The 21342-nt window shown below is 35.0% G+C and overlaps 1 protein-coding gene across 3 annotated transcripts in view; it reads left to right on the plus strand.

Annotated features, from left to right (window-relative positions):
- Positions 1–19189, plus strand: part of LOC121370870 (protein phosphatase 1 regulatory subunit 37-like) — a 32548-nt gene extending 13359 nt beyond the window's left edge. The window contains exons 5-14 of one of the 3 annotated variants that reach the window (XR_005957739.1): positions 1228–1347; positions 1788–1938; positions 2474–2619; positions 3914–4039; positions 4490–4631; positions 5227–5393; positions 7828–9310; positions 10287–10376; positions 13227–13359; positions 17489–19189. Coding sequence is in view for 2 of the 3 variants with exons in the window: in XM_041496381.1 (XP_041352315.1) it covers positions 1228–1347; positions 1788–1938; positions 2474–2619; positions 3914–4039; positions 4490–4631; positions 5227–5393; positions 7828–9310; positions 10287–10376; positions 13227–13282 (2481 nt within the window). In the remaining variant the exon portion in view is untranslated. Of the gene's footprint in view, positions 1–1227; positions 1348–1787; positions 1939–2473; positions 2620–3913; positions 4040–4489; positions 4632–5226; positions 5394–7827; positions 9311–10286; positions 10377–13226; positions 15404–17488 lie in introns of those variants that run through there. The other 2 variants (XM_041496381.1, XM_041496382.1) reach the window with 2 other exon arrangements.
- Positions 19190–21342: the final 2153 nt, after the last annotated feature.

The following is a 21342-nucleotide window of genomic DNA, read 5'->3' on the forward strand; positions in this document are numbered from 1 at the left end:
TTTTCATAATGTTATGGTGCCCTTTTTGTCTTGGACCCCCCCCTCATCAGAAAAGCTGGATCTGTCACAGGTCCAATAGCCGATGATATTAAAGATAAAAATCAGTGTGCTCTAGTGGCGTCGTTAAATAAAACAAACTTTACTTTTCAACATTCGTTTGAGCTCCTGAGCATTTGTACTGCATTTCTATTCATTGGACCAATTGATTGCTTCAAACCAAGTGTGTACTTTAATACTGGATGCATACAGAATAAAACTAGCATTGCAAATTATAAAATTGGTACGTCTACCATTTCTTAGATACACTAGGAAAGATAATATTCATAACATTTTTTTAAATGTTATTGTTGGACAGATAAATATAGAACCCTTCTTTTCAGTTTTCATTAAAAGAAATTGTTATAACTTATTTACTGGTTTCTATCCAATTAAGGTTCAACCAAGTCTGTCCTGGACCAGTACAGAAGTTAAGTGTTAGTATGAGAGTAAACCTTCTGCCTATTATTAAACACAAGGGGTCTTTTGTATGTACTCTCCCACAGATAGGTTAGCACCATGTTGCCCTCAAAATCAAAATGCCTTGCCTTTTATAAATTTATAAGTCGCCCATGTAGAAAAAAGCCTTTAAACACACCTATGTGGATAGTACTACATATTTCCATTTTTTAATTAAGTTATGAAATAGATATAGAAAATAAAATGGCCATAAGGTTTTTGTCCTTTTGAAAATTGTATAATGGAAAAAAAACAGCCCTTATATTTAAAACTGCACATAAAATATGCCCCCAAAATGTCACTTTACCATGCCTTACTTCACTTCTAGGTAAAACACTGTGATGAATGATATTGTTGGTTTGCATAATGCATTTCTATACATGCAGAGGTTATTTTGGATTCCGGTAGTCAACACCTTTATTTAATATCCATAAATAAAATTATTTTCCAAAATAAAATGTTTTTCCTACCTACCTACCCTATATTTTTCCAGCATGTAATAGGAAACATGTATTTTTTTTCCCCAGCCTAATTGGAAAATATTTAAGCCATTCCTTTGCTGTTGAATATTTAGACCAGTCTACTACAGTAATGGTGGGGGGGGGGGGGGGGGGGCCATTAGGTTATGGTCATGTTAAGTGTTCATGAAAGGAGAAAAAGATCCACATTCTCTTCCTTTTACATATGTGTTGTACATATACACTGTTACAGATGGAAAGTTTTATTTTGCAGTGTGCTGTTGCTCTGTTTGATATGATAGAATATTATGACTCAGCGTGTCAGCTAAACATATCATTTAACAAGAACATTGGAGTGAGAGGTTGGCAGGCCTGTGCTAGACTAATCCGAAGGGTAAGAACTATTCCTGAATATGTTAAATTATCACGCTTAAATGAACATAGAAGCCACATCTCCAGAACATCTGTGAATGTTCCTTCAGAATGAAAGAGAAATACATGTAGTCTTTTAATGCTAATTTCTACAAGCAGCTATTAGTTGTTAAACATAATTGTAATAATTATTGACACAGATATCTTAAAAGAAAATGGATGGATATTTTTGGCCTGTTATCATAATGGTCAGTGACTTTTCAGAAATTATTTCAATCATTAAATTAATTCATATAATTTAAAAAAATATATTATTTCTCGAAATGTTTAATTTAGTTCAGGTTTTTTTCCCACTTGGTTATAAAAACCCAACTGTAACAAAACATTTATTTTGTGAAGAACTATAAGACATGAATCTGTGCTAAACTCTTATATTTTCCTTTTTTTTCTTCTCTTTTTCAGACACCACATCTAACATATCTTGACATGAGAAACTGTGATTTAAATGAAAGATCCGTTCCAATTGTTGGGCGTGCACTAAAGTTGGGAAGTACTCTGACCGTGCTACATCTTGAGAATACATACCTGTCCGGGCGGTCTCTTATGATAATGGGTAATATATTGCTGAGCCATTGCAAGTGTTAAAACATATTGATAAACACCAGCCAAAGCACTTTTGTTTCTCTTTTTCTTTTTAAACAATTGGCTTTGATGTAGAATTTAAATAAATATATGTTTTGGAGAAGGATATCTAAAGGTGGAAGTTATATTAAGGTATCCTCCATAGTAATTTGAAATCTTCATGTACATAATGTATAATTATATGCTAGGCTCAATTCAGAGTGGTAATGCAGACGTTTTGTTGCTGCACCAGACACTTCTCAATTGCAAAAGATACGATGGTAGTTTATATTCAGGTGTTTCTAACTAATGGAATTAAAGTACGATAAAATCCTTATTAAGAGAATTCTGTTGTAGCCAAGTTCAGCTGTTTAAAAAAGTAAATAATAACTTTCAAAATATTATTTGTCATACAAAAACCCCAAAATAAAGTAACGTCATAAATCCATTATTTCCTACATTTACCTATCTATTAACCCTTAATAATTCCTCAAAATGATGTTATTTTATTTTTATTACTGTAACAGTTGCGGCTTTAAAGATGAATGAAATTCTGGAGGAGCTGTTTCTGGCTGACAACAAGTTGATGCCTAGTGATGGCATTCAGCTGGGGACACTCTTGAAGTTCAACCATCACCTGCAGCTGCTGGATGTGCGAAACAACCATCTCCAGGTCAGACTTGGTTTTACCTGGCTATTGTGATTCGTTTCATTTTTATTTATTTTTTCGTGCTTATATCCAATTAAGATTGAAGTGATGTCTTCTGTACGTGGGAGGCGGTATTACACTATGGACACAGCTCTAAGTCCAGAGACCTAACTCAGAGCTTCTAGAATTTTTGTTAAATCCATTAGCCATGGGATCACTGATTTAAAAATTTACTAACCATGATTAAAAACTCGTTAGCCTTCCTTTACTTTAAGTTAATACAATTTTACTAAATAATAGTTATAATCAGATATGTGACCTAGAGAGGGAGATAGAGGTTAAAAACACTAGCATTGGGGTTGGGTCAGGATATTCATATTTACAAAATAGACTTAACTACAATATTTGACCTTTTTTCACTAGCCGTCTGGCATGGCAATAGTAGCTATTTACTAGCCCAACATTGAATATGACTAGCCATGGGAGTGGGGATACCAGAATTTAGAAGGCCTGCTAATCAATACATCACTAGGGCCAGTATGACAGTGATCTGGGTTGTGAGCATTTTAATGACCACTGGCCAAGGTTTCACTAGAAATATGTCTATCAGAGGCTAAAGTTGCCATTGTACGTATAGGACAGACAAGAACAGATAAAAAGTGCTGTAATCTGGATGCAAACAATGACACATCATATTATGTGCTGCTGTTTTAGATGCTTTGCAAATGGTTTTAGCATGGAATAATACATCATTATTTGTGTTTTAAGCGAATCATCATAGATTTATATTTTAAATTATAGATGTCCTCTGTCACTAGCCAAATTATCAGTTTATGTCGTTACTTTATTTTGGGTTTTTTGTACGGCAAATAATATTTTAAAAGTTAATATTATTTACTTTTTTAAACAGCTGAACTTGGCTACAACATCATAAGGATTTATCGTAATTTGATTCCATTTCAAAATGTTGGATGCTTGTGATAATAAATACTTCTGTCCATGAAAGCATGTCATGGAACATTTTGTTCAGTATTGCGTTGTGATTGGCTATGCAAGTTTCAGAGATTGCTACACAATTTTATAATATTAAATAGTTGCTAATCTATTTTCAGTTGACTAGAAATATCGCTAATCAAGATTTTGAAAACAAAATGTTCCCTGCATGTCATTCTTTCCTGAATAGAACCATAGAGAAATCAAATATATTTATGTGTTTAGCTAATTTTGTCAGGATTCTTTACCAGCATTGTTTTCTGAGTGGGTATTACTACATAAGAATGCTAAATGAGAATATTACTATATGAGAATACTGTTACAGGATGTGGGGACGAGTCATCTCAGTGATGGATTGTATGAACAGAACCTGTCTATTGGACTGAAGACTCTCGTTCTGTGGAACAACGGAATTACCTACCAGTCCATGGCACCACTTGGCAGAGCACTGGTATTTTGTCATTTTACGTTCTCAGTACAACAAAAGACAAAAAATTTGTAAAGACCGTTTATTTGATTTCACCAACATTTAAACATCATCTTAGATTTATTTAATATTTATTTTTTTAATAAATTACATGTAGTATAGTCTATAGTCCATGAACATTGTTTTTTATAAATAATTTCAGTTTGATTTGATGTAAGATGAAAAATAAAAGTGTTCTGGAAATAAAAATTAAAAAAACAGAAAGAAAAAACTCACACTATTTTTGTGTTCAATTTAGAAAATAATTGACTCAGAAATAAATAAGTTGTAATACATACCACACCACAGTACAAATATTTCCTTTAATTTTTTTTTTGTGCCTTTGTGTATGTGTGTATTTTATTAAATAATTAGATGTTATTACTATAACAATTAATAACTAGATGTAATGTAATGCTTTGGTGTTTTTTGCAGTCATCTACAGAGACTTTAGTGACCTTAAACCTGGGTCACAACAACATTACCAATGAAGGAATTCACAGAATTAAAGATGGCCTGTTAAAAAATAAATCTGTGCTTCGTCTTGGACTTCAAGGGATTAAAATAACCTGTGAAGGTATGTTTTGGAAGGATTCATTTATTTAGCAACATACATGTACAGCTATAGTTGAAATGTTCAATTAACGTAAATTTTAATAGAGGTCATTATGTATATTTTTGATATATGACTCTAAGAAATATGTCCTTTTTTTTCCTTTTTAGTCCACTATGGGTCAACCATCTGTCTATATGTCTTTCTATTTGTCTGTCTGTCCCACATATAGTTTTCCGGATGTTTTTTTGACAATGTCTGAAGATACTGAAATGAAATTTTATACATAGAGCAATATCATGTACTGTTACAGATCAAGTTTAACTTTCATGGCAGTTTACCCGTTTTTTATAAACTCATGACCCTTGAACTTAGCGGATAGGAAAAATGTTAGGGCCTTGTAGGGTAATTAAAAAGTTACTGTAGTACTCTCAGAATGTTTGTTGTTAGTAGCATCCAAAATTTATGTCTGGAATATTGACTTTAAGTTGAGAAAAACCTGCCCAAGTGGCCTGAAAACACGTAGTTCATGACTTGTTATTTTTATGTAACTGATTATTTACTTACGACAAGGTTGTTAAAACTTAGTCATCTTTGATATTAATTTTTGACCAACCAGGAGCTGTTGCACTTGCTGAATTTATCGCTGACAGTCCACGACTCTTGCGACTGGATTTGCGTGAAAATGAAATAAAGACAGCTGGTCTAATGGCATTGTCACTAGCAATGAGAGTGAATGAGACTGTCACAAGGATGGACCTAGACCGAGATACAAAGAAGGAGTCGGTGAGTTTTTCGGATGATTGGAAAACATTTCATGCTTCATATACTGGGATGAGGATCTTCCTTGGATGCAGGAATTCCATCAGGAGTGGGAATTCTCCTCAGATCAGCTGTTTTTCTTTATGGAACATTGCGTTTCCTCGCATTTTAATTGTCCTTTCCTCCAAAATGTGTCAGATGGCACAGATTTTAACCTAGGATTTCAAGAATTTCTGGGTACCCCTCTAGATTTCCTCTTTTTTACAGTTCACCAATTCCCACCCCTGATTCCATTGATATAGTTTTGGTTTAGGAAGATCTTGTGAATGGTCTAAATTTGATGAGAAGCTATTTTTTATTTTGAGGTGAGTGGGGGACAATTGCATTTTCTAGATGATCATAACTGATGTACAAAGCTGTGAACATCTACGGTCGATGACAGGACTCTGCTTTGTATGCAGTTCAAGGGAAGCTGTCACTCTGGCTACCCATCACTCAACTGACACTTAGTTCAAGGAGAGTGATTTTTAACTCACCTTAACATGTAAACTTTTGTTTTTAATTGTACCACAAAAGGATTATAAATCAATGCTCCATATACATGGAAAATACAGTAATATCTTGAATAGATCTTCATAATCTCAGTTATGGGAGCAATTAACCTATCCACAGTTTTGTTTCACTGACAAAGTTGAAAGGTGAGACCTCAGTGTTACTATTCTAGTAACGACAATGGCAGCGATAGCATCAATTGTGCATTTAGTTCTGAATCAATATTAGTTTTTGCATTTGTTTGTTTTCTCACAAACAGTACATCTTAATACAAATAAAAGTTATTACACCTTTAGATGCTCATTTTAATGCATGTTTAAAAGTTTTAAAATCAAAATAAATATTTTCATTGATCTGTGAAACATTTATAGAGTATATATACTGAACAAAATAAGAAACTTCCGCTAACTTTGCTTGAACATAACATGATGAAAACAAACTGGGGGAATAATTGTTATATATGCGTTTAAAGAGTGTTCCATGATGCATCGTTTAGTGCAAAAATCATGGCCATAGGTTAACAGAAACTGGGAGAAATTTTGCCCAAGTGTGGTAGGGGTTACAAAAAAACAAAAACACTTAATAACGGGTATGACCACCTCTTGAATTGACCATTACAGTGCATCGCAGGCGCATAGAATTGACTAAAGTGTTGATTTCTGCCTGTGGAATAGTGTTCCATTCCTCAATGAGCGCTTGACGAAGTTCGTTGACGTTAGCGGGTGGGTTGGGACGACGCCTCAATCGTCTGTCCAGACTATGAAATCAATGTTATTTGTCCTAAGAAAATTTACAGTGTCTCTAGCTGTATGAGAGGTGGCATTATCATGCTGAAAAATTGAGATGTTGGCGTTGTTATGGAACAGAGGAATGACGTGATGAGCGAGAATGTCATCGCGGTAACGTTGAGCATTTAAATTGCCATCAATGACGACTAGTGGTGAACGATAACCATGGGCAATGGCTGCCCAGACCATGACAGAACCCCCACCCCCAAAACGATCTCGTTCAAGAACACAACAGTCAGCATAGCGTTCATTTCTCCTACGGTAGACGTGCACCCTGCCATCACCACATTGTAAAGAAAATCTGGATTCATCCGAAAAAAGAACGGTATTCCAACGTTAAAACGCATCAGACGTAAGGACGTCGTGCATGTAAACCGTTCTCTCGCAGACGATTACGAACAGTTTGCCCACTGATTTGGTTATTATGAAGCCCAGGTGTGTTAGCAGCAGTAGTAGTGGCAGTTCGGAATTGATTGCGCAAATGCGTGTTCGTGATATAGCAGTCTTGACCATGCGTCGTAACACGCGGACGTCCACGACGTGGCAAGTCGTTGGTGCTTCCGGTCGTTCGAAATCTTACGTGAAGATTTCGTATCGCTCGACTAGAACTCATAACATGCCTTGCAACGTCTTCTGTCGACATGCCAGCATCAAGCATGCCAATCGCCCGTTCGCGTAAATTATTGGGTATTCTTGGCATACTAAAAATGCTACAATGTAAAAAAAACTTTAATTTTTTTTTTTTTTTTGAAGAGTTTTCGTTCACTTGACAACAATGTCAGTAAGACAAGTAAAACAAATTGACCAAATACTACACAGGACATGTCGAACCATGCATGCACGTGCAAATTGAATTTCACGTTGTCGACGATTAACAGTGCAAAAATAATCGATAAAATTCATGAATCCTGATAATACAGCTCAAGGCTAATACTACCTATATAATTTCATTACACAATGAATTCTTTAACACAACAAATAATATATGTACAAATCGGAAGTTTCTTTTTTTTGTTCAGTATAGCTGCACATATTGATGTGCATCTCAATATGTTAGACAGCTAAAAAAAAACTTAACTGTTTATTATTTTTGATTTAACATTTTTCTACTGTTGCAGGCAATGAAAGACTATGCAGTGCAGCAAAGACGACTTCACCACGAAATCATTACATACATGGACCGCAACCAGAGGCATGCTCTTCAGCTAGAGGCAGAAAACAAGGCTGTACAAGAATCCAAACCGGAGCCTCCCAGCATGTCAGTGGAACAAACGGAATCACCAGCTGCAGACGAACTGGACGAGGAAGCGGTGACCTACATTCCTTCTGCGGAGAAGATACAGAGGCCCAAACTGTTGTTCTCTCACGATGCCACTCCACAGCAGACGTTGGAGTCACCACACGACTTCCACCAGTTTTCACACGAAGACATTCCAACCAGCTCGAGTGCCGACCAGAGTCTGAGTCTACACCTGAACGCTCCCCACGTGTCGAAACCTTTAGTAACCACCCCGCCGACAGAGCTGCTGCTCAGTCCTCAGTACGTTCCACAGCTCACAGCTAAGAAAATCTTTTCCGTCAGTAAGGTCTCTGAGGCCTCTGTGTCGCAGGGTGTCGTTTCGTCGCCCCTGGACAGCGTGAATTCAGCAGGAGTCAGTGCCAGCGCGCTGTGTCAGAAGATGGCTGACGAGACCATCAATGAATACATTGATCAGATAGTGACTGCTGATGACAGTGGTGCTGGTGGTCAAAGGAAGGGGCAGACTGCAGACAGTGACACTAAACGTGATAATGTAGATTTGCTCACAGCGGCTTGTAGTCATACTAGTCGTGATGATTCAGAGTGCAAGACAGAATTACTTTCAGATAGTTTGAAGGAATATAATGATAATGCTGAAGATGTAAATCAGCTTTCAAATAATGTTTCAGATCCGGTTCCCCTTGAAGCCAATAGTACAACTACTGTGCAATTTGGAGATGGCACAGATCCCTTGAAACTGTTACACACAGGTGTAGAAACAGGTATAGCACATGGAAATGACACTGGAGAAATGTCATCTTTATCAGACATTTCTTCCATCTTATGTACCACATCAGAGGATGAAGCTAATAGTCTGTGTGTAGTGGGTGTTGATAGTGTTAGTAACCATGATTCTAAGGAGGACATGAAGAATAATGGTACTACGGAAATGAATACTGATGTACTTTCGGTGATTGGTGAAAAGAAACACGGTGAAGCCACCAGTGTAGAAGTTGTGGGTGTTAGCAAAACATTTCTTTCAGTGAGTAATGCAGACACATACTCTAAAGAAAATGGTACAGGTGTAGTTTCCTTAGCAAATAATACAACAAAAAGCACAGATTCCACAAAAAGCAACTCCAAGATGGATTCCGGAATTGGCAGCTACGAGAATGAGCAGTGGCTGAAAGTGGACTCTTCCGATTTGAGCCACCAGTTGTGTAGTGGCCTGGAATCGATGGAAAACCAGACGACGGAAAAACCCAACTTCCACACCAACCTGTCAGTAAATGGGCTTGCCCGTGAACTAGCCAGTGTTCTGGATGCTCTTGATGAACAAGTGGACCCGTCATTTGCTGGTGGTAAGTTAGAAGAGTGCATGTGGTGATTTCTACATTTTGTCACATACAATGTATGTTGTCTTGGGCAGGATCGTAACTTATGTCACAGTGACCAACAGTTCCTGAATCACTGATGACAACACGGTGCGGTTGACATACACTTTGTTGCAGGGTCATTGGTAATGTATTCTGAGAGGCTGGTTGTTTGTGCCATAATTAGGTCACTGTGGCTTCTTTTTTATATATATTATATGTGCTGTGGCCTAATCTTGTAGAATTAAATAATCATTTTGGTACAAAATAATGAGAAGGACATGTATATTATTATGGTTTTCAATAAATGGCTAAACAGAATTTATACTAAACTGGGTACAGGTTAATAAACTTAATCATGTGTTCTTTTGTTCCCGCTATTAATTCATCACATGAAGTTGTGCTTTTGGAGTTTACCCCTTCCTGCATAGGTCTTTCCAGACTGACCCCCAACACCACTAACTATCTTAACTAATAAATATTGCTTGATGTATAGGCCTTTGTATGTTGTGTATTCCAAAACCCCTTTTTATTTCCCACCTTTGAAATTGACATGCTTTTTCTTACCTACATGTATATTCTGAGAGGATCTTTTAATTGTCATTACTCATTGGTTTTTCTTAAATGTGGCAGGGATTAGAGTTAATTTTATAGCTATGCCCTTCCAACTAGTGCCCCGTAACTGGTATATCAATCGCTGTGGTATGTACCATCTTGAGTACAGATCTAGGAAAGTGCATATATAGAAGATCCTTTTCTGTTTTTCATTAGGAGTTGTCTCACTCACTATCTGTAGACATAGTGTTGTAAACCTTTGCCTGTATGTTAGACACAAAAATGTTAAAATGTGCTGAGGTGTCCTTACATGATTCCCTTTCCTGTTGATGGTCTGTCTTTCGTCCAGAACTGTTAAATTGGCGTGCAATGTTTCAGTGTTTGCTTCTTATATTTTTTTTACAACCAGTTGAGTTAAGTTCACCTGATGAATTTGAAAAAGAACTAGATGCTATGTTGGCCAATGTTTATCAAAGTCGGGATACATGGCCATTTCTTGGTGAGTATGTTTATTGGTAATGACAAACAATAGGATCATTTCTTTCTATCTTAACGTTTCTATTTTAGGTAATCCAAGAGGTGTTTGGTGGTTTCACATAGATCTTCACTTATTTATTTATTTATTTTCATTTTAATTTATAAATATTATTTATTTATTTATTGCATGTTTTAATGGGAAAAACTCACCAATACATGTCAATTTGCAGTGTATGGTGGTGTATTAAGAAATTTGGTTGGGTTGGGGAAACCATTTTAAATTTTGTGTTATACATGAATTTATAAAATTAAAGTAAAGTATGTGAACTGAGAATGTTTCTTGAAGCATTTCTTTATAGTCCTATGAACTTACATGTACTACATGAATATGTATACAATTATTCATATTTCGGGTGATTTTTGTGTGTTTAATACATACATTTTTGATCTGAAAACACAAATATCTGTCTTGCATGACACATCCTATCCTGCACACTGATATACTTATATTTAAATTCCATAACATGCATGTATTACCATCATTAATGGGTGTCTTGGCTTTTTTAATCATATATATATTTTTTTTAAAGGTTAAAAACATTGTATGCTGCAGCTGCTTCTCATTTTTTGTTTTCTCTTTGTGTTTTATTATAGGCCTACCTCGCTAACATTGTCATCTTCAAACATGTATATACATGTAAAGTTTTTCTGTAAAATTTATTATTAATGAATTAATTTATGGTAATGACATTACCAAGTATCATTTTCAGATTGATTCACAAACAATGATGATTATCATCATGTCTCATGGACAAGATGGTTTAATTTCATGTACATGTACATGTATTGAGAACATCCATGCATGGGCTTGACAACAAATACATGTGTGTATATGTATAAAACTGAAAAAATCACAGATGTATGTTATATATATACAAGTATGTGATAAAGTTAAAAAAAAAGGGGAGTCAGAATGATGATGTTTTGTAAGAAGGTATTTTATACATGTACATGTACCCTATGTGAAATAAAAACAGCACATTTTTCAAATTACATTTTCTACTCAGTCTGATATATATACATCTATGTAAATAGCAGGGCGGGACGTAGCTCAGTGGTACAGCGCTCGCCTGATGCACGATCATCTAGGATCGATCCCTGTCGGTGGACTCATTGGGTTATTTCTCGTTCCAGCCAGTGCTCTACAACTGTTGTAACAAAGGCTGTGGTATGTACTATCCTGTCTGTGGGATGGTGGATATAAAAGATCCCTTGCTGCTAATCGAAAAGAGTAGCCCATGAAGTGGTGACCGCGTGTTTCCTCTCTCAATATCTCTGTGGTCCTTAACCATATGTCTGACGTTGTATAACCATAAATAAAATGTGTTGAGTGCATCGTTAAATAAAACATTTTCTTCCTTCCTTCTATGTAAATAATTGTTTTCTACATGTACATACAGTTGCTCTTTGAAAGTTCCTGAATTTTGATTGTAGTCATCTTTGGTATTGTTCATATTTTACATGTACTGTCAGATCCTGTTAAACGACCGTGGTTACTATGACATTTACACCATCCGACCACAAATTGTCAGGAACAAACGTACATCAATGTCAATGAATGTTATTCTGTTCATGACACTGGAAGTCACCAACAGAGCAAATTAAGAAAAAAACATGCGTCCGATGTCTGAAAACACCTCTTTACAACATTACATAATCACAGATACCGTTGCACACTGGCAGTACACACAGCTGTTTGGCATCCTTGATTTCTTTGCCAGCCGACAGTGTCACTGATTTCTGAGTTACCGATGTCAGCTAAAACAGTAGTAATTCAATTAAAGGATTAACGTTGAACAATCAAGTCTACTAGTTTTTTAAACGAAGTAGGTCTTTAACAATGGAATGATTAGCTGGACAATGAATGTGCCTTGATCAATAATAATATATTTAATAATGACTTGTATATCAAATGCCATGGTATGTGCTATCCTGTCTGTGATGGTGTATATAAAAGATCCCTTGCTACTAATGGCAAAATGTAGCAGGTTTCCTCTAAGACTTCATGTGAAAATTACAAAATGTTTGACACCCAATAGCCGATTATTAATAAATCAATGTGCTCTAGTGGTGGTGTTAAACAAAACAAATATTTATAAGGACAGTTTCGATGTACATAACGACACTTTCGATATAACAACAAAGTGACGAGGTCTGACTGTATACCTGTTTAGCTTTAATATTACTACATTTTAAATGCCATCTTCTTTTTACAATATTATTATTAGTCCCCTACCGGTCCAACCAAAGGATACTGTAGGTTTCATCTCCGTCCTTTTGTCTGTCTGTCTGTTCCACATACACATGTATAGTTTTTCAGATTTTCTTTTTGTTTTTACAATGTCTTGAGATATGGAGCTGAAATATTGTGTATAGCTTTATCATATACTGTACTTTTGCAGATCAAGTTTGACTTTCGTTGCAATTTACATATTTTTCACAGAGATATCGCTGCGATGTTGAACTTCGGAGATATGAAATTTTGTTGAGCCTGGTAGGGGACATGTATTGCTTTAGCAGTAGTTAGAATGCCTGTTATTTTAGTTATAATTTTGCTATTTATTGTGTTCAATATTATTAATTTACATTTAATATTATGTTTCTGATATCACAGGAGTATTACTAACATTGTAGCCTGTGGACTGGAGAGAACTGATCCTACGTACCTCACTTTGAATGCCAGTTCAAATTAGGCATGTCTTTTTAACATTAAGTGCTGTACATATTATTTTATAATAAATATGATTTCACAGCAAGATCATTGTATAACAAATGGAGCATGTATTGCATTATGTTTGTTTTGTCTTTCCAGAACCTCCGAAGCCAGTGTCCGAGAAGACCACTGAACCCCCAGAAGAGCAGTCCTGACAGACGTCGTTCTGTTAGACCAACACTGTTGTACATGTACCTTGTTCATGTAGATCTTTTTTTGTCTTTGCTAACTGGTGATTTGTTTACTCTTCTCAGATATCCTCCATATCTTCGAACTGTCTTTTTTAAAAAGACTGTATCACTAATTTCCACAGAATGTTCTGAATTGGGTTACAGACTACATGTATATATACATTGTAGATATAGCTTGATTCCATTTTAGGAATGGGGTGTCTGTTTGCAGTGTAAGTTGATGGGCTTTTCATCGGATAATAATTGAACACCAAGAGAATTTCCATAGCTATATTTTGCAAGAAATTAATGTGTTGAAAAAATAACTGTTATACAATAATGTATATATATTTATACATGTATATTAATATAATTAATGGATAAAGTAATTGTAGGAATATTCTTTTAGTATTGAATTGTAAATTACATGACATTGTATGAATAGGTTATGAATTTCTAAAGGTTGTTCTGTTTGGCATTGTCGGTTAACTATTAGGGTTGACTAAATTAAAGTTCCTTTTTGTCTTTTCCCCATGCAGGCATAGTTCATAAATTAAGAATCAAGCAATAACTGGTAAAAGTAATGAACTGATGGAGATAATTTTTATACTGTCTTTAGAAATGGTCTTCTTGCTTGTAAAATTGCGAACAAGATAATTGAGTTTGCATTGTCAAAATAATCTAAATGGAACAGGTCATGAAATCAGAGTGTAGTGTCAATAATATATTTGTAGGCCCTGTTGTGTATGTTATGTTCCATGACAACCGTAAGGGGGGGGAGGGAGAGAGGGGGGGAATTGATAAAGCATTTTTATTACTGTACTTGTTTTTGTATATCTGCAAAAAATATGACATATTGACAGTTTCATTCCATGAAATTTGCAACAAAAGTCAATACTGTGAAATCTTTTATTTTAGTGGGCTTAAATGTTTGTGGTTTTGTTAAAAGAAACCACAAGAAAAGGCAGTATCATAAATTTGCATTATATGTATTCATGTATCATAATTGCTTTCTTAAATTCATTGAAAGCACTAGTCCACAAATTAAATGAAAAACATATCACTACAAACAGAATTTCACACTGTCTTAAAAGATTGAACTTAAACAGTATAAAAACTCAAGATTTTGTGTGTATAATGTAATACAGGTGTAACATAATCAGTATGCATAACATATGTGGAATTGCATGTATGTTATTGATTCTCTTATAAATTCTCATAAATATGTCACCACATTAGTGAACTTATACTGAATAAGCTACAAGTGGCAGATAGATTTCACGAGGGATCCAGAAATAAAATATTTCATGACCATTTGTATCTTTAGTTTACTCAACTTTGGTGAGTGTGTTGAATGAATTCATGATTAGGTCAATAGGTCAAGGTCAGTTGCATGTACATGTGTGGTTATTAAGACTATAAAAGTATTATGATTTTGAAAATTTTCACCTCTGTGATAAGATTAATATTTTGTTTTACTGGAACACAGGCATGTAACGTGTCATATTATGATTCTCTATCCCTACAGACTTTTAAAACAGTCTTAAATGATTGATTTTAAACATGATTTTTACTTTGGTCATAAATAAGAAATTCAGATAATTTCTTCAGGTTCCACTAAGTTATTCTATACAGTGATTATCAGAATAAAAGAAAAGTGAAAAATCAACAAATATCTTCTGTTTTAGGGTCTATTAAGGAATATTTGTATTGCATTTTATTCCAGTTAATTATCTAAAATAATATCTTTTAGGTTCTGTCAGACCTATTTATAGATGGCAGATGCAGGTGCAGGAATTTAATGATGGGTGTGTGTGTGTCTTGACTGGCGAGCAACGTTTGTAGGAAAATCTATTGAAAAACAACAACTTTTGCTTGAGTCGGGGTGGAGGTGAGGTTGACCACAGAAACCCACTCCTACACACATGCTTGTATAGTTTATAGGGTTAAGTAAGAGAAATTTGATCAGAAAGATGTGCTTGCATCTTTTAGTAGTGTTCTTAATTCACCAACTTTGACATTTATTCGTCTTAAATTGTCTGCTTGATATATTTATCATGTATTTACTGGAAATTATGTTTAGTTCATTAAAATAAACATTCCTGATGTCTTCAGTGTTGTTACTATTGAAATTTAGAGCTTGTCAATATGCATTTAAGATACGATTTGGAAAAATTAATATTTTCGTGTGTTTTTTTGTCATAGTTTTTATTTAATGTACCATTTTAATGATACCAGAATAAGCTACATGTATCTATTGTGGATGCACATTTAGTTTAACCCAGTCAATTTTAATCCTCTTCTTTTTTGTGTGGTATTTAATTGTTATATAATTATTTAGCAATCTCTAAATATGAAAGTTAAATTGTTGTTTTTTTAATATGCATAATGTAATTGTAATCATTCTTGTGTTCAGTCACATTCCAGATCACAGCAACTTCCATTTATTTATTTCACCTGTAACAATTAAATGGGATAAACATTGACCTATGTGGCAAAGTGCTTATGGTAACCTATTGGCTATAAGGTTAAGAGGTGCTGGGTCCATATACCCTAGTACTGGCTGTAGTGTATCATCACTACAAAACATCTCACGGAACAAACCATTAAAGGTGCAATATCATAGTTATGAATGACATATTTCACTATTTTTACTTTTTTTCTCTTTTTTTTTTATAAATAACTATAAATTAATCCATCCTATACAAAATCTTTTCATAAATAACTGGGAATATCAAAATTGTAGTGTGCATCTGTTCCATGTAAAAGTTACAGGGGTGGCACAAGGTTGCCTAATTCTCCATTCAAATTCACCTGTGAAGAAAATTTTCACAGATACAACTACACCCCTCTCCCCCCCCCAAAAAAAGAAGAAAAAAAGTGGTACGGCCATGCAATACCTCTTTGAAAAGTCTGTGCCGCACCTGAATTAAATTCAGTATGATTAGATTCCAGTCTTTATCACATCATAACAAATCTTATGTGAATTGCAAATACAAAATTTAGCAAGCTGACCATCAGTAGCTAGATAGGGCAGCTGTCATACATGTATATAGACCAATGAGGTGCACAAAGACCATAATATCCACTGGGCATGATGTTGAGCAGTGTTTGCCTTCAGTGAACATTCCAATTCCATCGGTCATCTCTTTTAACAGTTCTCCAATAGGAATATTTTTCTATGAAGAAATTATTTGTTGTAATTTTTATGAACATGGAGTTGAAGGAAAAGTAAAGTAAAGTTTGTTTTATTTAACGACGCCACTAGAGCACATTGATTTTTTATCTTATCGGCTATTGGACATCAAACATATGGTCATTCTAACACTGTTAATTTTAGAGAAAACCCGCTGTTGCCACATAGGCTACTCTTTTATGACAGGCAGAAAGGGATCTTTTATTAGCACAAACCATGGCCTTTGTTGAACCAGTTATGGATCACTGGTCGGTGCAAGTGGTTTTACACCTACCCATTGAGCCTTGCAGAGCACTCGCTCAGGGTTTGGAGTCGGTATCTAGATTAAAAATCCCATGCCTCGACTGGCATCCAAAGCCAGAACCTACCAGCCTGTAGACTGATGGCCTAACCACGATGCCACCGAGGCCAGTGGAGGAGTTTAAGGAATACTGTTGACATTTCAAAGTAATAGTTAATAAATAATTTTGATAGTAAGCTGCCATTATGTAACTTTTGAGATTGCGCCTTTAACCTTTGTGCTGCACAGCCGAGGTTTGTTTGTGTGTGTGTGTGTGTCCAGGACATTGTGCTTGAACCTTAGATACAAGCATTGAAAAATTGAAATTGAGGAACAAAAGAAAAAAATAATTGGAAGTAGGCCTTTTTCTGTTACAGAGTATGTACACAGAAATGAAAAAAAAAGAATTATGCAGTATTACAGGCATCCAAATAAGTAGAGAAGAGTCGTTCAGGTTACCAGGAAGTTACCACAAGTCAAGAAAGTCAAGAGCAGCACGCCACAAAATTTTATCAAACTGAAAGCTACATACATCACCTAAAATTTGATCACATGTGTGTTACTTCGATACATACAGTATCAGTACAGCATCATGAATAAAAAACGAAGTATGGGGTATTTTATATTAATAATAATGGAAATACAAAATGTGCCATAACCTATAGATTACCATAAGTCTAATTCACAAACATTTTGCACCTTTGTGATCTTGCAGTGCAATGCAAAAAGACTTTCAAAGATTGTGCGATGTTTCTTAAGAGAGAGCTTTGTGAATAAAGCCCGAGGGGTCTGTTCCATGAAGTGACCTTAAGGTAATTATGCACTTATGGTGATCTTAGCGCTAAGAATGGGACCCAGTTCTGTATGTTGTGGTAACCTGTACAAGGGTTGCCACAAACATTGCTTATTTCGATGCCTGGTATTATAAATGCACTAGCCACTGGTTTTAGTTATGCATAGTAATAGTCTTTCAAAATCATCTATTTTTCTGAAAGATGCAAATACTAGGTGCAGTTCAAGAATTGGAATTCAGGAAAAGGATGTCATTACAATTTTGTGGTGTGGTGTTAAAATATCTGCGATTTGCATTAGTATTTTTTTAAAGAATTCAACAAAGTTTCCGTTGGATTTGTGGGGAAAAAATATGTACTATACCGTATTGACTATCGACTGAAAGTGTACTCGCCCAGAACTCATTTTCCTTGAAAACAAATCCAGCATGTAAAATGTATAGTATAAAAATACACCAGTGTACTCAAAAGAAACATGTATACTATGTCATCTGAAGCAAAGTTCCTTCTACAAGTACATGTATGTAGTGTATTATTAAACAAGTAAAAATATTTGGTCATTTAAGCATTAAAAGATTGTCTGAAAAAAAATCCAGATACCCTGCAATCTTAGTCTTCCTAATGAGGAGGTTCTGCCTTAATGCTGACAGTTAAAGATATAAGATACATATGTAGTCTGTCTGTGTACATCGTTTACAAGTTCTCTTGCCTCTTCAACATCTATAGCAATGGATTGTGGTTCTTCCTTTGCTGAATAGGTTTAACATCAGAATATTGACACTCTTTGTTCATTTGTATTGTATCATTTTGGTTGTGGTCATTTTACATTAAAAGCTATTGCAATAATGCTAAATTGTGCAAACCATTACATTGCCCTGCATACAAAGACACCCTCCCCCCCCCCCCCCCCCCCTCGAAATTTCAAGTTATTTTAATGATGAAAAGTTATTGTTGGGTTAATTTAAAAAATAAACAATGGTCACCAACTAGATTTGGCAGTAGAAAGACATGAATTTTAGAACTAGATGGATTAATCGTACTTGTATGATTTAAACCTTTTTTTCTTTTTTCTTTTTTAGAAACTTGCATGTATGTTGAAAATGGCCAGTTCATGTTGCTAGAATTGAATAATTATGTTAATTAGTGTTGCACACAAGACCAGCATATTAATCAACCACAATGCCTATGCTTGATGTGTTATAGAAAGGTTTACTTGTGCACAAAAGCAAATATTTATAAAATGTACTCGTTTTATCAGTACCACTATTTGTAATCAGAGTGTACAATGTATAGACTCCTGTTTGTTAAGTCATATTCAGGGCAATCATTTGTGTACTTGGATGTATTTAAATGCAGATTTTGTTTACAATTCACAGCCTAGCCATCCATATATACTACATATATTTACACAATATTATAATGTTTTGTTTTTGTTGAAATGACACAGCTTAATGTAAATGTCATGTACATAGCTAATTACTGAATTCATGCATCAGAATACTGTGATCTTATTGCCTTTGTTCATTACTTGCATATACATGTATCTATGAAATCAAATCTTAGGCAAATCTAGATACTTACATGTACGTAGTATGCCTAAAGGAAATAAAATGATTCTCACAATTCATCAGAGTTTGTCATCATTTTATTTCATTTATATGTAAATTTTATTGAGTCTTCTGTACATGAAAATTAGATGCTTGAAAACCAAAATATTAAGTATCATTTCCGTGACCTTGGAGAGTTAAGTGTTATTAAATGACGTTTCTTTCTTCTTTGGATTGTCAACTGTTATCGAGAGGCTAATGAAATCAACTGCTAGATATCAATGGTACCAAATAAATAAGGTTATTTTTGGTAATGTGACATTTAATGTTCTCATGGTTAACTCTGATTTATTATAAAATTCCTTATATTTTAACCACCATCATGGTATATTTTTCATTATTCAAATTTATAGTTTAGATTATCTATTTCCACAAGTCTGAGGCATTTCTGGTCATTTCAGTGTTTCTGTTACAAATGTACCATGAAATGCATTTTTCGTGGCACATGTACGTAAACTGTATATACCTCTAAGAACTAACGGTTATTGAGATGAGCTCATCTTATTTGTATGGGGTTTTGTCAATTTTAACTTTATTCAGATGTCTTACTGGTTTGTGGATCCACTAAATGACTACAAGTTGATTTATTTAATGTCATTTAAAAAACAAAAAAATGGATTGGGAAAAAGTTTTCCAACTTTCATTCCAATGTATTATAGTGCTTATATCCAATTTAGGTTCAAGCATGCTGTCTTGGGCACACACGTCGGCTATCTGGGCTGTCTGTCCATAACAGTGGGTTTGTGGTTCGTGAGAGAGAAAAAGGTATAGTGGTCTTTAACGTATCCACCTAGTCGTTAAAGCTCGCTCTGGGTGAGAGCTGGTACCGGGCTGCGAACCCTGTACCTACCAGCCTTATGTTCGATGGCTTAACCAGGACACTACACAGACCTTTTCCAATTTACTAGGCCCTCTGAGTAATACAATATCAGTGGTATCTGGAAAATTAGCATTCAGTGACTACTGATCATAGGTTTCTTTCCTCTTTCCCCACCTCTTTCCAGCCAGTGCACCACAACTGGTATATTAAAGTATGGTATGTGCTATCCTGTCTGAGATGGTGCATATAAAAGATCTCTAGTTACTAATGGAAAAAATGTAGTGGGTTTCACCTCTTAAGACGGGCCAAATTTACAATGCTTAAACACCTGAATTTAAGAAAAACAGGCTTCGTAAATATGGCCCTACATGTCTAAATTACCAAATGTTTGACATCCAGCTGATGATTAATAAACCAATGTGCTTTAGTGGTTTAGTTAAACACACTTTTTAGGGGTTTTTTCTTTTTTTTCTTCAAGCTTGACAAGTTAAGTTTATTTGGTCTGCTCTTGAAAAATCTAGTGGTCAGTAGAGCGCTCACCTGAGGTCCTTTGATCACAGGATTGAACCACCTTAGTGTACCCATTCTCCGATTTTTGTTTTTTCTCCTCCCCCCCCCCCCCCCCCCCACCAACCAGTACCTCATGATTTGTATATCAAATATTGTGGTATGTGCTGTCCTGTGCGAAAAAGTGCATATAAAAGATTCCCAAGCTAATGAAAAAATTGGCCAATGATTGATAATGTAGGCTACTCTAGTGATGTCTTTAAACAAAAACGTTTAAACTCAGTGGTAGGGTTCTCCTAAAATGCAATGGGTCAGATGAATAACTTTTAAAAGTTACAAGCTCAGCATTTTATGTTTTAGGTTTCACCCAATGTCCTTATGACCAGTGTATCAAAGACTGGTACGGTGTGTATTGTCCTGGGTAGTGCATTATTTAAAAAAAAAAAAAAAATCAGGTTTTGCCATTTATTTGGATCATGTGGTAGGGCCAAATAGCATTAGATTTAAAATGTGTTGAAGGTTGTAAAGTAAATATTTAATTCTTTTCAATCGGCATGTTTCATCATTCTACAAAACCATGCTACTTAAAAAGTGTTCATTTGGTATAGTCTGCTGGGGCATCATGGCACTGATGTTGGACATTTGTTCTATGCTAATTTTCATTGAAATGGTGAGTAGAATGGTAGAAAACCCTTTGTTAAAGAGCAACACAAACAAATGGTGCACATCACATACATGCTAAAGGGTAACTGCTTAGTTGGTTTTACGAACTTCACATATTATATAATATGTATTCATGGAGGCATTTCTCAGGACAAATATTTAAATTAAACAAATTCTCACA

Source organism: Gigantopelta aegis, chromosome 4 (genome assembly GCF_016097555.1).
Source record: "Gigantopelta aegis isolate Gae_Host chromosome 4, Gae_host_genome, whole genome shotgun sequence".
Classification (NCBI taxonomy): domain Eukaryota; kingdom Metazoa; phylum Mollusca; class Gastropoda; order Neomphalida; family Peltospiridae; genus Gigantopelta; species Gigantopelta aegis.